At 33.1% G+C, this 17,845-nt stretch overlaps 1 protein-coding gene across 2 annotated transcripts; it reads right to left on the bottom strand.

Moving 5' to 3' along the window:
* Positions 1 to 6,715: 6,715 nt before the first annotated feature.
* Positions 6,716 to 16,751, bottom strand: LOC122020824 (protein MEI2-like 2). Of its 2 annotated transcripts, none has more exons than XM_042578854.1 (13): positions 16,398 to 16,751; positions 15,832 to 15,917; positions 15,612 to 15,752; positions 15,065 to 15,531; positions 12,315 to 12,473; positions 12,111 to 12,227; positions 11,876 to 12,027; positions 9,589 to 9,680; positions 8,499 to 9,465; positions 8,320 to 8,404; positions 8,165 to 8,233; positions 7,883 to 8,062; positions 6,716 to 7,247 (listed from the first exon to the last, which is right to left on the bottom strand). In XM_042578854.1, exons 2-13 carry the CDS (start codon positions 15,863 to 15,865, stop codon positions 7,116 to 7,118), a joined length of 2,595 nt encoding a protein of 864 aa, XP_042434788.1. In that variant the 5' UTR covers positions 15,866 to 15,917; positions 16,398 to 16,751; the 3' UTR covers positions 6,716 to 7,115. The 2 variants fall into 2 exon arrangements, with proteins under 2 accessions (XP_042434788.1, XP_042434787.1); XM_042578853.1 differs by having other exon boundaries at positions 15,832 to 15,960.
* Between the last annotated feature and the right edge of the window lie 1,094 nt (positions 16,752 to 17,845).

Raw genomic sequence — 17,845 nt, forward strand, 5'->3', positions numbered from 1 at the left:
GGCTCTCTCTTGTGTGTGTGCTTTTAGGGGGTACAAATCTAGGATTTATTAATAGCTTAATCAAAGTGGACAACCATTAATCTTCAACTGTCATTTCGAGCATAGAAGAAAATAATGGTCGGGTGATGACTATTAATCGACAAAGTTAATGGTGGCCAAGGTTCCAAGCCTATAAAAGGAGGCTCCTTCCTCAAGTAGTAGATATCAAATAATTGATACATCCATTAACAAACAACTCCTCTATGTACGTTCCTTCTCTGCTAATCTTCTTTTTCTATTCTTACCCGTGATAGCATTTGGGTACTATTTAGTTTGTCACATACAATCAATTCTTAGTTGCAAATGTGATCAAACCGTTAAATCCTCCTAGGAAACAAGCATCATTTGAAACCTCTAGGCACCACTGGAAAGGGGATGAATCTATTTTAAGTAAATTGTATCTAACACGGACCTCGACAACTCAACATTTCAACTACTTGAACTACTCAACAACTTGGCTGCTCGACCTAATTGGCAACTTGGCTTACTCAGTAGCTCGACAACTCGGTAACTCAATTGCTCAGTAGCTTGGAAACTTGGCCTACTCGACCTACTTAGTATCCCGACTAACTCAGCCTCTCGGTGACTCAATCTAATAAGTTTAAATTTTTTTTTAAGTCAGTTATTTCTTAAATTCATTAATTTTTCATTCATTATGTGATAGACAACCAACAATCTTAAAACTTATTTGCTCTATTGAGATGACAACAAATGGTGTTGACAAAACTACACAACAGACATTTGCCCCCTCTGCCCTAGTTGTGATTATTTTAGTCAATTCAGGGAGAAACTAGAGAAGTTCACTGGGTTGAACTTTAATAATAATAGTTGAAGATGCTCTTCTATCTAACCACATTGAACCTTACCTAATTTTTTATGGAAGAACCTCCTAAGTCAGATGAGGATGACATTGATCTTCAATGTTATGGAAGCATGGAATCATTCAAAGTTGTTATGTTGGAACTACATCCTTAATTGTCTTATCTATTTGTTGTACAATGTGCGCAACACAAAAAAAGAATGGCTAAGGAACTATGGGATTTTTTGAACCAAAAGTATAAGTCAGAGAATGCAAGGGCCAAAAAATTTTATTGGTAAATTCTTGGACTACATGGTTAACTCTAAAATAGTGATCAACCAAGTTCAAGTGCTCCCACACAAGATTCACTGCCGGTCATGGTGCTAAGTAAACCTTTTAGGTAACAACTATCATTGTAAAGATACCACTCACTTGGAAAGACTTCAAAAACTACTTGAAGCACAAGTGAAAGGAGATGAACGTTGAAGAACTCATTGTTAGATTTCTTATTGAAGAAGACAATAAGAGTTCAAACGAGAGATGTTCTCTTAGGCTATTGTGAAAGTCAATGTATATGAGCATAGTCAAAACACAAAATTGAAGAACCCTAGTTCATCCAAAAAAGGGGCTAAAGTGAAACTTAAAGGAGGTGTCAATAAGAAGAAATTCCTTAGTAAATGCTATGATTGTGATCAATTCGGTCACAAATCTTGGAATGCAAGAAGCCAATGAAGAATCAAGAAGCCAATATGGTAGACAAGAACAAAGATCCAAACATGGACCTCTATACTATAGTCTCTAAAGTAACTTGGTGGGCTCAAACTCAACACAGTGATGGATTGATATCAATGCCACCAAACATGTGTGCTCCAACAAAAAACTGCTCCACAACTTATAGGGAAAAAGCTACTCATAGGAAACTCGACAACCAATCTAAAAAAGATACCAACACATGGTTAAAATAAGTACTCCATCACTTTTATTGATGCTAACATAAAGTTTTTCTATGTTTATCTTCTTAAAAATAAAGATGAAACTATAGAGAAAATCTATTCTCTATAAAAATGAGATTAAAAACCAAGTTAATAAGAAGATTAAAGTGATACTAAGTGATCGAAGAGGTGAATATGTATTATCATTTATTGAGTTTTGTGATGAATATGGAATTAGACATGAGACAACAACCCCATATACTCCTAAGTAAAATGGTATTCCTAAGAGAAAGAATCATATACTCTTATATTAAGTTATGATTGCCACAAAATATATGGAGGAAACTATATTAACAGTCAATTACCTTACAAATAATGTGTCTCAAAAACCATAGATACGAGCTCATATGCGTTGTAGAACAGAAGAAAATCATCTTATAAATACATGCAAGTGTAGGACTATCTTGCTAAGGTTATAGTTTCTAATTCAAAAAGGATAAAATTAGGATCAAAGGTTGTTGACTGTATATTTATAAGATATGCACATAATAGTAATATTTTTCGATTCCTTGTGTATGAGTCTCAAATACTCAAAATACATAAGAAAACAATAATAGAATCAAAAAAATGTTTTGTTCTTTGAATGTGTGTTTCTATTTGAACGTTTTGAGCATTTTCCTTAAAATGGACATATAAAAAATAAGAAGAAGAACAAGATGAATCATATGAGGTTGAGCTCAGATGAAGTAAATGAGCTTATGTAGGAAAATCCTTTGGTATAGATTTCCTTACTTTCATGGCGTAAAGTGAACATAGAGATGTTCAAAAGCTAGAAGTTCCTCTAAGGACCTTAATGGAAAGAGATAATTACACTTGAGATTAATTTAATTTTACAAAATTATACTAGGAAACTTATGGATCTTCCTCTTGGAAGTAAATTACTATGTTGCAAGTGAATCTTCAAGAAGAAAATGAAATAAAAATTTTTGATAAGTACAAGGTAAGATTGATAATTAAAGGTTACCAATAATGAGAATTTCTTGATTACTTAGATACTTATTCTCTAGTTACATGAATAATCTTCATCAAAGTGTTATTGGTTATTACCACTTTGTGAAATCTGAAAATATATCAAATTGATGTAAAAATAGATTTTCTAAATGGGGATTTAGAAGATAAAATCTATATAAAACAACCTAAAGGATTTTCTACTCCAATAAAGGAAAATAAGGTTTGTCAATTTATTAAGTCATTATACAACATGAAACAATCTCCAAAGCAATAGTAGCATGAAGGAAAGTGGATTCAAAAATTAATGAATGTGATAAATGTGTATATGTTAAAGGCACAAAAAAAATTATATCGTCTTATGTATTTATGAATAATAATAAGATAATTAAATCTACTAAAGATATGTTAAACTCAAATTCAAAATAAAAAACATAGATCTAGTAATGTATTTTTTGGAATCAAAATTCTTAAAATATCAGAAGAACTTTTTCTAAGCTAGTCTCATTATGTAGACAGGATTCTTAAGAAATTCAACAAAGATGATTTTTCATTGGCAAGAACTTGGTAGATACGAGTTAGCATATATCATAAAATAGAGATGAGAATAACTCTCAAGTAGAGTATCCAGAATTATTGAAAGATTAATATACTTCATGAGTTGCACACAACCAGACTTAACATAGCAATGAACAAACTAAGTAGATACATGAGTAATCTCGTGTTAAATACTGAAAAGGAATAACAATAATACTCAAGTACTTGTGATATACATGTGATTATGAGTTTTACTATATAAGATATCTTACTGTGATTGAATGATACTATACAAATTAGATATTTAATGTGAGAGATTCAAAGTCTACTAGTGAATTTGTGTTCACATTGAGAGGTATAGTTATTTCGTGAAAATCTTATAAGCATACTATAATAACCAGATCTATGATGGAATCTGAGTTTGTAGTCCTTGACAAATGTAGTGAAGAGGGTGAATGATTACGTCAATTCTTATAAGATATTCCTATATGACCAAAGTATGTGTCTATAATTTGTATAAATTATGATAGTCAATCGGTTATTGGGCAAGCTTAGAGTCATTTGTATAATAGTAAGTCTAGATGTATATATCATAAACATAATATCATTAAATAATTACTCATAATTAGAGTTATTACTGTTGACTATGTAAAGTCAAATGACAGCTGATGGATCCTCATAGCTCTAGGGACGTCCTTGGTGACATAAATAAAAAGGTAAAAGCTCAAGACATTATTGGATTAAGAAACACTTATGTGGTGTTTCCCAATTAGGAACAGTTCATTAATTTAGGGAAATGACATCAAATTAGTCTTTAATGAACGGTTCATCAGGGACGTCCTAAATTGGAGAAATGTCATCAAACTGTTCATTAATTTAGGATTGTTTTTTAGTCTTAAATGAATGTCAAACAGCAAAGAGTAAACATGTTATTCTTGAATGCAAATGAACTAAATTTATAGGTTTGCACAATTTCGGTTGGAGATGCATTTGGTAAGATTTAGCCAAAGTAGGAGAAGACCATACCAGGCCACTAATAGGGTTTAGGAGAAGCAATACGAGCCGATGATGGCCATACGAGCGAAGGAAAAGTGGTTCAGGGTTTAGAGTTCTATTTAGAAAGCAATTATCTTAGTTCGGTCTGCATGCTCCTTAGAGACAGCTTAAGGCATAGGTTATTAAGGTTTATGCCTAGGGCCTCAATAAAATTGGGGATCATGTTTTTTTTTAATATTATTTTATTTAATTTTTAAAAGAAAATATCCATTTTTAATTTAAAATTATGTTAATTTATTTGTTATAGTTTTTTAAATTATATACCTTATTTTTTAAAAACCTAATCAATTTTTTTCTTTCCGTATTCATCTCACAAAAATATGCTCCCTCATATCGTCAGTGATCTTGTATCATTCTCTCTTGTCAGTGCTCTATGCTCTTTTCCTCCTTAGTCAGTAATTCCATATATTTTTCCTCCTCCATCAATGATACTCTTACAAGACGCCATTATTTTCCTTCATCAGTAAGTTCTCTTTCTCACTCTTTATTATTCTTTCTCAATAAGAATAGGAAATAGCAGTTCCTTATCCATTCGAAAATGCTAGTATTTTTAAGGATTATAGAAAAATAAATTCATATATGTTGTAATTTCTACTAAAGATATTGTAAATGATATGAATATAGAATTAAAATTTTATGGGAAACATGTAATGAAAAGAAAACATTTTAATGAGAATGAAATTGGATATGTAACTTTTACTGAAGAATCTTTGAAAATTAATTATTTTAATTATATTATTGAGCATACTATTTTTTAATTTCAAAAAAGGGTTGACCAACTTAAAATATACAAAGATAATTTAAATTTTTTATATGACATAAAAAAATTTAAATTGCTTGATAATTATTTTTTAAAAGAAAAATATTTGAATATTGAAAACTTTTCAACTTCATATGGTATTGATAGTTTAGATTTATTTTTAAAATTAAAAGTTCTAAAACATATAATATATCCAAATTAAAAACATCACTTGAAATATTAAATTTTATTAAAAAAAAATATTTTCCTAATGCATGGATAGCTTATAGAATACTATGAATACTGGTTAGTTTAGCTTTAGTAAAAAGAAATTTTCTAAAATTAAAATTAAGAAAAACTTACGTTTAACAATGTCTCAAGATTATATAATTTAACAATTTAATCAATTTAAAATATATATATTATAATATAAAAATTTAAGTAGTAACTTTGCATTTCAACAAGTAAAAAAATTAAATTTTATTTATATATATTTAAAATTAATATTTATTTTAATAAAAATTTAAAAAATAAAAAATAAAACCGCCGAATGCCGGTTCTAAGTCCGGATGAAAATTAACGAGGATGAATATTTAATTTTTTAAAAAAATATTAAAGATTTTTTTTACCTAAGGCCCCAATGATCATTATGACAGTCCTAATGCACTTCTTTTTATTTTCACCTCAACCTCCTTATCCTTCCATTGCAGCAACAATCACCGCCATTCGCAGTAGAGATCCTCTAGTCCGCAATATGAAGACCATTGATTTGGATGAAGTCCACTTTTAAGTTGGTAGGATCCCTCCAAATCAAGGGTCTACAATAGTGGACCATCCTTTGATCCGTAAATTATGGACCAGAAGATCTGTCCTCCGTCATTCGGACTTAGTATTTGGATTGATCTAGTCAACCTTACGTCGTCGTCGTTTGGTGTATATATATATATATCTATATAATTATTTTTCCTTTCTGTTTCCGTCCCTAGCCCGTAGAAACTATATTTTTATAATCCAAGTCATAGAATTGACTAATTCTTAAGGTAATTCCACGAAAATTTTTCAACCGCCCGAATTGAATAGAAAGTATTGATTATATCAAGCATGACCGTTTGTTATCTACTTTTCGTCGAATTTGATTTCAACATCTTTTCTGGTCTTCAAATAATGATTGCCGCCAACATATTGCGTTACACGACTGATATGGAGGCCACTACGGGAACACTTTGGCCGATAGCTATTACACAACGATAACGTCGCTATTACACAGTTAAAGGACTTGTGAAGTGCAGTCCTTCAACAATTGAAAAGGAGAACAAAGAAAAAGTAGACAGACAGGCAGACAAAGAAAGAAACAAAACATACACCGTGGAATCAGCATCCAGACAGACAACAACCAGAAGACTTTCAGGTCACAAGCTGCCCACCATACGAAAGAAAAACATTTAATTGACGTAAATTATAATTGAGAAAGCCAGAATGCATTTTAGCCACCATTTTGAGAGACCGCTTGGGCACCGACAGTTTAACAAACAAGATGGAGTGCCCAAATGCACTCTAATTACTCAATGGAAATTTATATGTAGACAAGACCAAGTAACATGCACGTGAGGGGAGCTGAAATTTGACTGTTTAAAGAAAATTTAGCTGTACAGTTCTCAGCATCAAACACACATCCAACAACCTTTAAACCAAACCATGTAATATAAACTAGGTCTGGTTATGAAGAGCTAGTATCATCGTCCGGACCAACAGATAGACAGACGCTTTAAACTTATTTCTCTAACCACTAGATATCTCTCATTGCAAAATCACAGAATCTGGAATCCCTATTTCCATTAACTGCACACGCCAGGCCACACCAGTGACAATTTGGTGCATCCAGGGTTTCAAAAGTGGATGCACCCTTTCAATACAATTTCTAACTGAATTTCCCACACTCACCATATCGTACACTTGGATACCTATCGACACGTTAGTATTCACACTCATGTTTGCCATGCATTAGTCAAGTACTATCCTTCCAAGCTAGTTCCGGATAAGTTGATGTTCCGTTTGGATTGCTCCCTTCTGGATTTTCAGGCGAGTCCCCAACTTTCCCACCTTGAGGAGCATGCATATTGCTTAATTGAATGTGTTTCTGCAAAATTTACTAGACTATTAACAATCATCCTCATCAGGAAAAAGGAAGGGGAACTTCAAAGAATGTATCAAAATCAGATAAACATAGTAAAATAAAATAAAAAATATAAAGTTCCGTGGAAACTTCCCATCTAAATATACAACAAAAAAATAGTAAAATCTTTATTGTTCACTAATCTAACTCCATGGTAATGAGATAAAGTTGTGAAGGAATGGTACAGGATAGAATTAATCATTTTTTATGTTTGACTTTACAAAACGTGCACATCTAACTTGACAACTCTACTGCAACAAAAAATTGTGATTAATTCTCATCAAACTATATTTAGTCAAGCACCTTATAGAAAATATCTAAGCACAACTTAACATGATGAGATCAGTCAAATGACATACTCATTAAGAAAATGACAATGAAAACGGAAATTGATGCAAATTTGTCATTATTTCTAACCAAGAACATCTATTCTATTCATGAAATAAATTGATCATTGTTATCCAAGACAGTCACAGAAGCTTTAACATTTGATCTGGGTGCCAATTGCCAACCATTGTGATGCCAGCATGTACGTACCAATTGTCAAACACAACTAAAATTCAATAGGATTGCCTGCGCAAAAACATTCAACATATTACCTCATCACCAGCCTCTGTTCTCTCAGAATCAAAAAGAATAGGGCGACATCTCTTATCCTCGTTCATCAAGCTTGAGTTCTGGAAATGGGCAACAAGTGCTGCTCTACCTTGGATTCGTGCATATGCTAGGGAAGCAACCTTCTCACTGTTGAACTTCTCCCATTTCTTCCCATTGAATGCCTGTACAAGTAAATATAACTTTCAAATGCCTGTATAAGTAAATAAAATGGCTAGATGGAACGTTCAAGTAACAGAGGTAAGAGGTAAGGGGAAGCAACAAACCTTATAAAAGGATATTATGCCTGCAGGAGATAGCATGTTTATAAATGCATAACCTACATTGCATTTATTCTACACAGGTAGAAACAACATTAGTTTTACCAAAAAGAAGGTTTGTTATTAAACTACTAGTATTTAATCAAGTGTAGTGTAATTACCTTGAAATCAATTGGCAAATACAAAAAATCATAAGTGCCTTTATGAGTTTCATCTATTGCACCCAAAAGCATCTTCGAGGTATACCTAGAAGCAATTATTAATGTTACCATGTTTGTAATTCTGTATAACCATCAAAGAAGAATAAACATCTAGTATATTTTCTTTTAAGATGACTCACTTATTTGGAATATTCTTTATCATAATTGTAGTTCGAGTATCTTCCCCTTTAATAATTTTGTCCAAGTCAAGTTGATACTGCTTATTATTATCTACTTGATTCCCTTGGTTGTCCATTCGTCGGCTACGACTCCAATCAGCAAAACTATCAAAGCCAATGGATGTTAGACCAGGGTATGCAGCATTGTGAAAGAGCAGAGGCCCAAATCTGTGTGCAGGCAGCATTCTCATATTAGGTGAACTATTATCTGGCATATTTCCTGGCATCATGCCTTGATTCATTGTCACCCGAGGACTTATATTCATAAAACTTGCATCATTTCGGCTAATTCCTATATTGCCAAATGCAACATGGTTAGTGAAAGATGTCTCTGGTAACTTGGGAATAAAGCCATATTGCTTCTCAAAAGGAACAGATGGAGCAGATCCAACATGATTCAAATGCTGACTGTGTGATGACCCATGCAATGAGCCAGCACGGCCTTGATAGGGGAAGCTTGGACCTTGCCCTTGTCCATTTGGCACATACGAATTCCCAATAGTTTGAGATTGCCAAGAAGAAGAATGTGTATTCTCCTTGTATGAAGATGAATTGCCCCAGAGAAATTGTGGACCAGTCAGAGTTCCAACCCCAGAAACATTTGGGGTTGATGAACCAAAAGATGTTAAATTCCCTGGACTTGGGTTCAATAATCCATGGGTGTGATCTGGCAAAGAATGAGAATTATTGTGTCCACCTCCATGTAATTGGCTGGAAACATAGATTGCCTGAGTAGAATGACCACCTTTATTTTGGTCCTTCCCAATTGGTGCAATCTTAGCAGAAGTTGATAAAATTGGGGAAAGTACAGATGCTAATCCAGCCACATGATTATTGCCAATAGGACTCATTGCACCCCCACTAGGAGATTTACTAAAAATTTGTAGTGGACTGCCATTATTTGAACTACTGAATTGTGCCCATGGACCTGTCATACAAGAGGCATCCAGTTCAAACTATAGTACCAATTAAATATGCGATCTTAGCAGTATAAGTAAAACACAGAGATAGAAACTGACAAAAAGGAACTTAGACCCATATTTGTCTCTACCTGGAGGTGAATTAATAATAGGTGAACCCACATGATGCCGGTAACTTCGGATTTCATCTTGTTCCAAATCATGAGTTACTTGTTGCATTAAACTGTGTGGAGAAATGAGATACTATCATTTAGCTGAACAAGAGCTCACCATTACATTTTACCAAAGTAAGATGGCATATGAAAAATAGATCATCAAATAGTATATACACAAAGAATCAAAATCATTGTTTAAGAATTAAACTGACATTCTCTGCTTTAGAGTTTGCAACACAAGGTTCAGAAGCTTTAACAGTTCTCAGAAAATGGCATGTTCTTTTCTGGGCTCTTAAAATGATAATGAGGATGATGTCATCCAATAGTTTAAAAATAGAAATATTTTCAACTTGCTGAGATATAACAAGGGATCAAAGTGATTACATGTTCACACAGGCAAAGGATAATTGTGATTTTCCAAAACCATTTCCTTGCAGAACAGCATACCCATGTAATTAAATTGGCTAATGGAAATAGCAGTAGATAAAATTAGTGGGAAAAGTAGTTTCATCTACACAAGGTAATCAATGAAACTGAGAGTACATAAATATTAACAATCTGATGGAAATTCCCATTCAACATATGAAACCTCATATTATCTGACTCAAGATCCAGATTGAGAACCAGACTTATCAAAAGATAAAAGGCAAAAGGTAGAATAATTTCTTACCATATTTATCCCCTAACCAAATTAAGCAGTGGTTGATATTTAGTTTAGAAAACTTATGTTATTAAAGAAGGTAAGGACAGTAGTATATTACACATTTAGTATATGCAGAGTAAGCCTTGATAGCAGCTAAATGATTAATATTAGCTAAGCCATGCAAAAGTAACGTTCTTAAAAATAGAAAATAGAAAATGATGATAAAAAAGGTGGACAGTAGGTGTAGTAATTAACCAGAGTACAAAAACTATTTCATGCGTTTACATTTTACAGAAGGAGATAGCCAATCACAGTCTATTAAGTAAGCCTAGCTGCAAATTTTTATTTGTTGCTAAAATCACTTCTTGATCACAAGCCTTCTTATTGGAACATAAGATTTTGGATAAAGCCCACATCAATCCTATTTTCAAATCACCTTTTTCTTTAAACATTGCTCAAGATTTTGCTATATTGTAAAGTCTGTATACGGAGATCATAAATACACAGTCAGTCATCTCAGCACACTTTTTGATTTGAATACACATACAAATTAAATGACAGGATCTGAGAGGTGTTGCACGAAACCTAAGTAGTTCAACGCATGAAGCATCCAGCCACCAACTATTGGTATTTAAGATGTAGAGGGATTGATTCCCCATTTTAGCATATGAGAATACATTTGTACTATCTAACAAACAATTGTTTTTTAACAAAATAAACAGTTCAAGCCAACCTGCCTAGCTGTCAAATAAACATTTAAGAACACATGTGAAAGGACCAAAAATAAAGGAAAACCTCAACTAAATTGGCATATTCATTGATAAAGAAAGATCATGCTAGGTTGATTTGGAAGGTGTAACTTGTTACAAGTGTTAGATAATTTATCAAACATCAAAATGGGCAAGAATTTTTTGCAAAGAAATTCGGATATCAATGAAATTCCAAATTCATGCTGCACGAGGCTTATTAAAAATAACCACAACTAAAAAGCCTGGGTACCAAAATCATGATTCATTATGTGGGGGGGGATTTAATGACCAAATTAAGGTAAGAAGAAACCAGTTAAACTAGAAATCTTTTATGATCTAATAATTAACAGTGGCTTTGCAACTTAACAAAACCTTGACAAGATCAATAACAAGCAATAATTGAGGCTCTCCGTACATTTTCATACAAAAATTGCATATCAGTTAAGCACAAAACATAATTAGAATATAGATTTTGAAGTGCTGACATGTAAATGTTGCTCATAAAGAACAACGATTACAACTTATGTTGCCAAAAGGAGAATATTAAACTCAAACAAAATTTGATCATTTCTAACAAAAAACAGCAATTACATGGTCACAAGATCATTATCAGCCTATTGAACTGAATGAAATTTTACTACTACAAGCATCAAACTTTGTATAACTATTCATCAGTATCAAGTTTAACCAAGTAGTGCATTTATAGTAAGAAAAGGCTACAACAGTTGTTTAACATGGATCCTAAATCATTGAAATCCTTTAAAATGAATCATGGAAGATTTGATTCTTTTATTGATCAGAATCACTTAGTGTGCTGTCAACAAAGCGAGTATATATATATATATATAAATGCAAAAAAAAAAATGCATACTTCCTTCGAGCTCCACCTGGACGGCTAGGTTCTAGTTTTATACGCTTGCCAGCTATATCACTCTTGTTCAATGACCGAAGGGCAGCTTCAGCTGCTCTGACATCATAGAACTCGATAAACTTGTGATGCCTCTTATGAGGTGTCTCCCTTATCTACTTCCCACAGCAAATAACAAGCATTCAACATAGGCCTATAAAGCACTACACTAAAAGCAAAATCGCAGATGAAAAATCACCTCCTTAACTTCCCCATATGCACCAAAAATATGCCTTAGGTCATCATTAGAAACAGAAGGATCCAAATTAAATATCACAAGAGTTCCTTGATTCACATCTTTGTCTGAGGGGTTATCCTGATGACAAATAAATAAAATGAGAAAGAACAAGTGATAGAAACTAAAATGCAAGGAAGTTGAATGAAAAAGTATATGTAGCCAGGCCTTTGGTATGGAAAAATGGATGTCTAGCTTCCTCCTCCTTAAGGGCCTGTTCTGTAACGCACGCATAGCATTTCGAGCAGATCGTATGTCATAATAAGATATCATCACGAATCCCCTGTTTTTGCATGCAGTATAAAGGCTACGAATGTCCCCATATTGCTAACAAACCACAGTAAGTACATGTCAGGGCAAGTATTCTTAAAAGAAATGCCCAATATTAAAGAATGGCAAGAAAACTAATGATCCAAAGCAACTACATGGGTTTTTCCATCCACACTTCCAACAGTCAAGACAAGATGTAACTAATTGCAGAAATTGTAGAGTCACCAGTTCAGCATATAAGAGAAAATAGGTTTCTGAGACATTATCATTGTTGCAAATGTCCCAGTTCAAACTTAGAATCAGTGGGTGGCTATGAAAACTTCAGTGACTGTACACATTTCAAAATGATGCAACTACTTTAATGACCTTTTTCAGTGCATTTCCTATTTAAACAATTCATGGAAATGTGTGGAAATTCTACTAAGAGCATTTTTCAAAGTCAACAAAAGTCATGGCCAAATTATCATTCTAATCTTGATATTTATTCATTAGTCTTCGAATTAAAAACATGATCTCAGCCATAAACCAAATTTGTTTTTTTTAGAAATTCTATTGCATCTCTTATTCTTCTCTCAAAATGTGTCATAATGTAACTCATCAACTTAATGCCTCTGTTGGAATGAGATAGACTGCCACTGTTCTTCTTATCAAAAAAATTTTTCTAAAACCCATTTCTTTAGTCATCAAACATTTCTCTTATTCTTATTTTTCAGTGAATAACTTAAATAATCAAACTTATAATCGATAGCCAGATTGTACTGAAAATTTTAGTTGGCGTATCTATGATCCAAATTTCACTTACCATAATATAATCAATTAGCATTTTAACTTTTATTAAGTTATTTGTAACATTTACAAATAATTTTAGACTTTTATAATAAGAAATCTCAATAACATGAGTACTAAAGATAAAAAAAATTAAGAATCAAAAAACAAAATCATGCTATTCTCTTCATTTTATTTTCCAGATCTAAAGCCAATAATATGAATATATATATTCTGCATATATTCTCCATAAATGCTCATTCAAATCTCCATGTGTGAATTCAGCAATTGAAGTGAAAATTATCATTTATGCTTTCCACAAATTCCAGTTTGAATTAAAAAGTCAAACCTAATTGAGGAGCATAAGCAAAAAAATTTAGTACCATGTTTTGTATAACCAACTTTAGTACAATGATTCAAATTCAATCTCTCAATTACAATAGCACATCCATAGTAACCATTGTGTCCCAGAATACCTACATCTTTTTTATGCTTAACATTTTTAGCACAACAAAATCTTTATTTTTGTAACTGTATTGTGTGTTGTCTTGACGGCCATCATCTAACAATTCTAATATTTTCTATCCAAATGTTTTGATATTGCTTACTTAATCCTATGTTCATCAACTAACTGATTTACCCACTCTAGCCAAATGTGGATCACTTTTGGCAACTTACTTTGCATATCAAGGCACTCTAGTATTGAAGGAATTTCATGCCCACTCGTGGGAGACAATGTGGCCTTACAAGAAATTCTGTTAAGATTTCTGTTCATGAAATTGTTTACATAATTTTGTGGTAGTTGCAAGGGTCTAATGCAACTGAAGTCATGCCAAGCTAGATTGCATTGCCTTATGCTTACCTAATTAGTAGCACTTAACTGTGAACATGACCATCCAGCCATGTTTCTCTCAACTATTAAGGGTGGCTACACAATCTTATCCTTCCATGGAGCTCTATGCAAGCAACATCACTAGTAATTAAATTAATTGGTAAACCTAGGTCATACCGGCTATTCCCCTAACTAGTGCATTCCTAAATCCACTTTTTTAATGTAGGCTGAAAGAGTTTTTTCCAAAAGTTGCTTTCTGAATCTATTTTTATAATACTTCTAAATCCCAAAGGATTAACTACATAATAAAAAATACTATTACTAACTACCATAAATACTAATAGAAAGCATTATAGTTATATCAATGTAATTTTTTATTATCTTACCATCTGTATTTGTTATTGAATCAATAATTGTTAAGACAATATAAATTATAAAATAAAATATATTAATTTATCTTAATAACATTTAAATTAAATTAAACCAAATAAAAATAGAAAAATACTCTAAAATTATATTAAAAATTCCTTAAATAACATATTAAATAAATAAATAATGCCAATTAAGATTAGTTTAATTAATACATAAAACTTATATTATGGCATATTGATTAAAATAAATTCAAAAAATATGACTATAATAATTTATTTCACGTGTTAATTATACTATTATTGTTCTAGTTAAAGTAAAAGTGCTTTAGAAATATAGTCTCATCAAACATTGTAGGATACTAAATTGGATTGCGTAGCAATTTTGAAACCAATGTTATCAAAAACAAAACAACTTCCACATAATGCACTTTAGCACAAAGTGCATTTGCTGGATGTACATTTCAAATGCAAATGTAAGCGCAGATCCAACCAATATTTTATGTAAGCATAATGGCAGAAAATTCCATATAATCAAACCTATGCTTGTCCTTCTTGTTATTTGGTAGAAAAATAAACCACATGGTAAACCAACTTTAAAAATGCCTACGAAGGATAATACTTACACAGATCTTGAAGTAAATCACAATACGAAAAATCAAAAAAGCATAGTTAGGCCTTACCTCAAAGAGAGAATGTAACTCACTGTCTTCAACATTGCTGTTGATATTTCGAACAAATAAAGTTCTAGAAGGATGCTCTCCAAATGGATGCTCTCCAGAAACAGTTCCAATACCATTTGGAAGGCTATACTGAATAATCCCATTGCTTAAAAAGCCATCTGAGATAGTTGCCTTAGTCATGTTAAGAGTAATACTCTCTGTAGGGTCGTCCAATTCCATGCCGCCAACACTTCCAAAGAGATCATACTCATCCAATTCATCAATTTGATTAGGCAAACCACTGGGGTCAAAATCATCCATTATGCCAGACAAGAGAGCTTCTTCGTCGTCAGGTAAAGAGACCATAATTGCTTGGGGGTTTATATCATCTATAGAAACAGTTTCTTCAACATTATTGCTTGAGTTTCTAAATTTAGAAGATACATCAGTAGTTGATTGAACTCCTTGAAGAGAATCCACAAAGTCCACTGGGTCGTGAAACACAAAGAATAGAATCAACTAAATGCACACCAAATCAGTTGTTAATAGTTGTTAGGAAAAAACATACATTTCTCATGACGAAGGACAGGTAATGAGCTTGAGAAAAGGCTAGCATCACTTGATGCATGAAGTGCAATGGAGTTTGATGGAATATCCCAAGCATTTTCAGCCTTCATCAAGGTTGTCAATGACTGAAATTTTGAGGAACCTGCATTATACATTTAGAAGCATAAATAATTTTGGGACGTAAAAAACTTCTCCAATAGAATGGTCTCATTTGTACTTACGGAGTGGAACTGAATTCTCCAAATTTTGTTCCATTACAGCTCCTCTATGATACAAAGAGGCCAGAGAGAACAACCAAACTCGAATTCTTGAGCATCAAACAAACATATTTAGAGAGAGAAAAAAGTGACCTGCAGTTCCTAAGATGCATCAAATACTAAATAGGAAAAGGACATAACTGGAATAATAGTCAGCGCAAAACCGAGCAAAGCATGCCCCACTTTTGAAATGGTAAAAACACAACGACATTATCTCTTCACTCCACATGAACCTTGTTCCATAAAATTGACACTCAAACATACCATTTTTTCAAACTAACACGATCACTTTGCTAACCCAAACAAACATTGAGAATCCCATCCCGCGTTAAATAAAATTCTACACAATGAACAACAGGCCAGAAGGGATCCATCTAAGCAAACCAGAGAGCGAAACGGGGGACTATCTCGCGGCACAGCTAAATAAAATCACAAATACCCTAGTCTACTTCAATCTCGCACTTAAAGCAATTTAAAAACCCCCAAATTCCAACATATCGAGGTAAACGAAATATAAAACAGCTCCTTACCGAGAGGAAAACTGACTCGTCTTTGCGTTAAAGAAACCCTAATTTCCCTCAAAGCATCTCGAACAAGAACCCCAGCAATCCCCCGCGACGCGTGCCCAGAAGCTCAGCCCCAATCCGCCGAAACATATAGCGAAACCGGAGAAAGGATCCCGATCACTGCTCCTACTCCTCCGGGCGCAGTCGCAGCAACAAAAAGAGGGGCCGATGATTGGGCAACCAAACTACGCCAAGAAGCGACAGCGATCGAACGAGAACGAGAACGAGAGAAAGAGAAAAAACAAGAAAGAGAGAGAGAGAGAGAGAGAGAGAAGAGAGAGAGAGAGAGACAGGGGGGAAGAGAAAAGGGTTGCGTTGGGTTGTCTCGTCCCCTGTTTTATAACGCGGCGAGTGCGCCGTGATTGAACCGCATTGGAGTGCAGCTTGGCGTCCGTTGACACGACCAAAACCTTCTTTGCTTCGCTTTCCTTTGCTTCTTTTGGCTGCTCCTCTCCCTTTTCTAGTTCACGACGCAACGCGACTGGATATGGAAATTAAAAGGGGCGAAAAAAAAAAAAAAAAACCAAACCGTGACGTGGACGGTGCTCGCCTTAAAATGTCCAAATTGCCCCTACCGAGTTGTGCGTCAGATGTTGGTCACTCATTTAATAATAGCTTAATAGAGTGTTTATCCAAGGATTAGGATGGGGTTATGGTTAATCCTAGTTTAATGCTTCCAATCAGTAGTGCCCGAGGTGGTTGGGCACGTGCCGACACGCGCGCGGCACGAGCTTATCTCATCATTTGCTTTATTTTTAATCTTTCACATTTATTATTGTATAATATTAAGGATATTTTTGACAAAAAATAAAAGTATGGGCGCAAATATCGAAAGGTTTTAATTAGGCAAAAGCCAAAATAGCTTTCTTAGTTTTTTAAAAAATCATCATTAAAAGGTGGGTCCCACTTTTATTAATTTTATTAAAAGGGCGCTCCGCCCCATAATAGCTCATGTATAATTACTTAATTATCTTCCTTTATATTATACTTATTTTCATCTCGGCCCTACATTGTAAATCAGGGTGCATTGCGATAACTATCTATGATTTCATAGGTGATGAAGATATTGTAATAATTATGACTTTGTAGTAGTTATAATGTAAATTCGATTTTGTTCATCTATTTTTTATTTTATAATAATTATGAAATCATAATTGTTATAACTATTATAGTACTAAGATTCTATAATTGTTGTAACATGATTCAACTTGCTCTCGTAACATTCATATTGTAAATAACTATGAAAAATTATAACTACTATATATGGTGTAACAATTATAATTTCATAGTTATTATAATGCACCCTATTAAAATTTAAGTGGAAAATAATAATGAAAATAGTGTATTGGATGACAACTTAGTAATTGTATATGAATTATTAGTAGGGTGAGGTTTTTTTATAAAAATAAATT

This window comes from Zingiber officinale, chromosome 9A (assembly GCF_018446385.1).
Source record: "Zingiber officinale cultivar Zhangliang chromosome 9A, Zo_v1.1, whole genome shotgun sequence".
Classification (NCBI taxonomy): domain Eukaryota; kingdom Viridiplantae; phylum Streptophyta; class Magnoliopsida; order Zingiberales; family Zingiberaceae; genus Zingiber; species Zingiber officinale.

Excerpts from the sequence above, each read along its gene's own strand:
- LOC122020824 (XM_042578854.1), bottom strand. The coding sequence starts at position 15,865 with ATGGAACAAAATTTGGAGAATTCAGTTCCACTCC. Across the intron at positions 12,028-12,110 it reads CATATGGGGAAGTTAAGGAG|ATAAGGGAGACACCTCATAA; the intron begins GTGATTTTTCAT and ends TGTGGGAAGTAG. Across the intron at positions 8,405-8,498 it reads ATAAAGAATATTCCAAATAA|GTATACCTCGAAGATGCTTT; the intron begins GTGAGTCATCTT and ends AATTGCTTCTAG.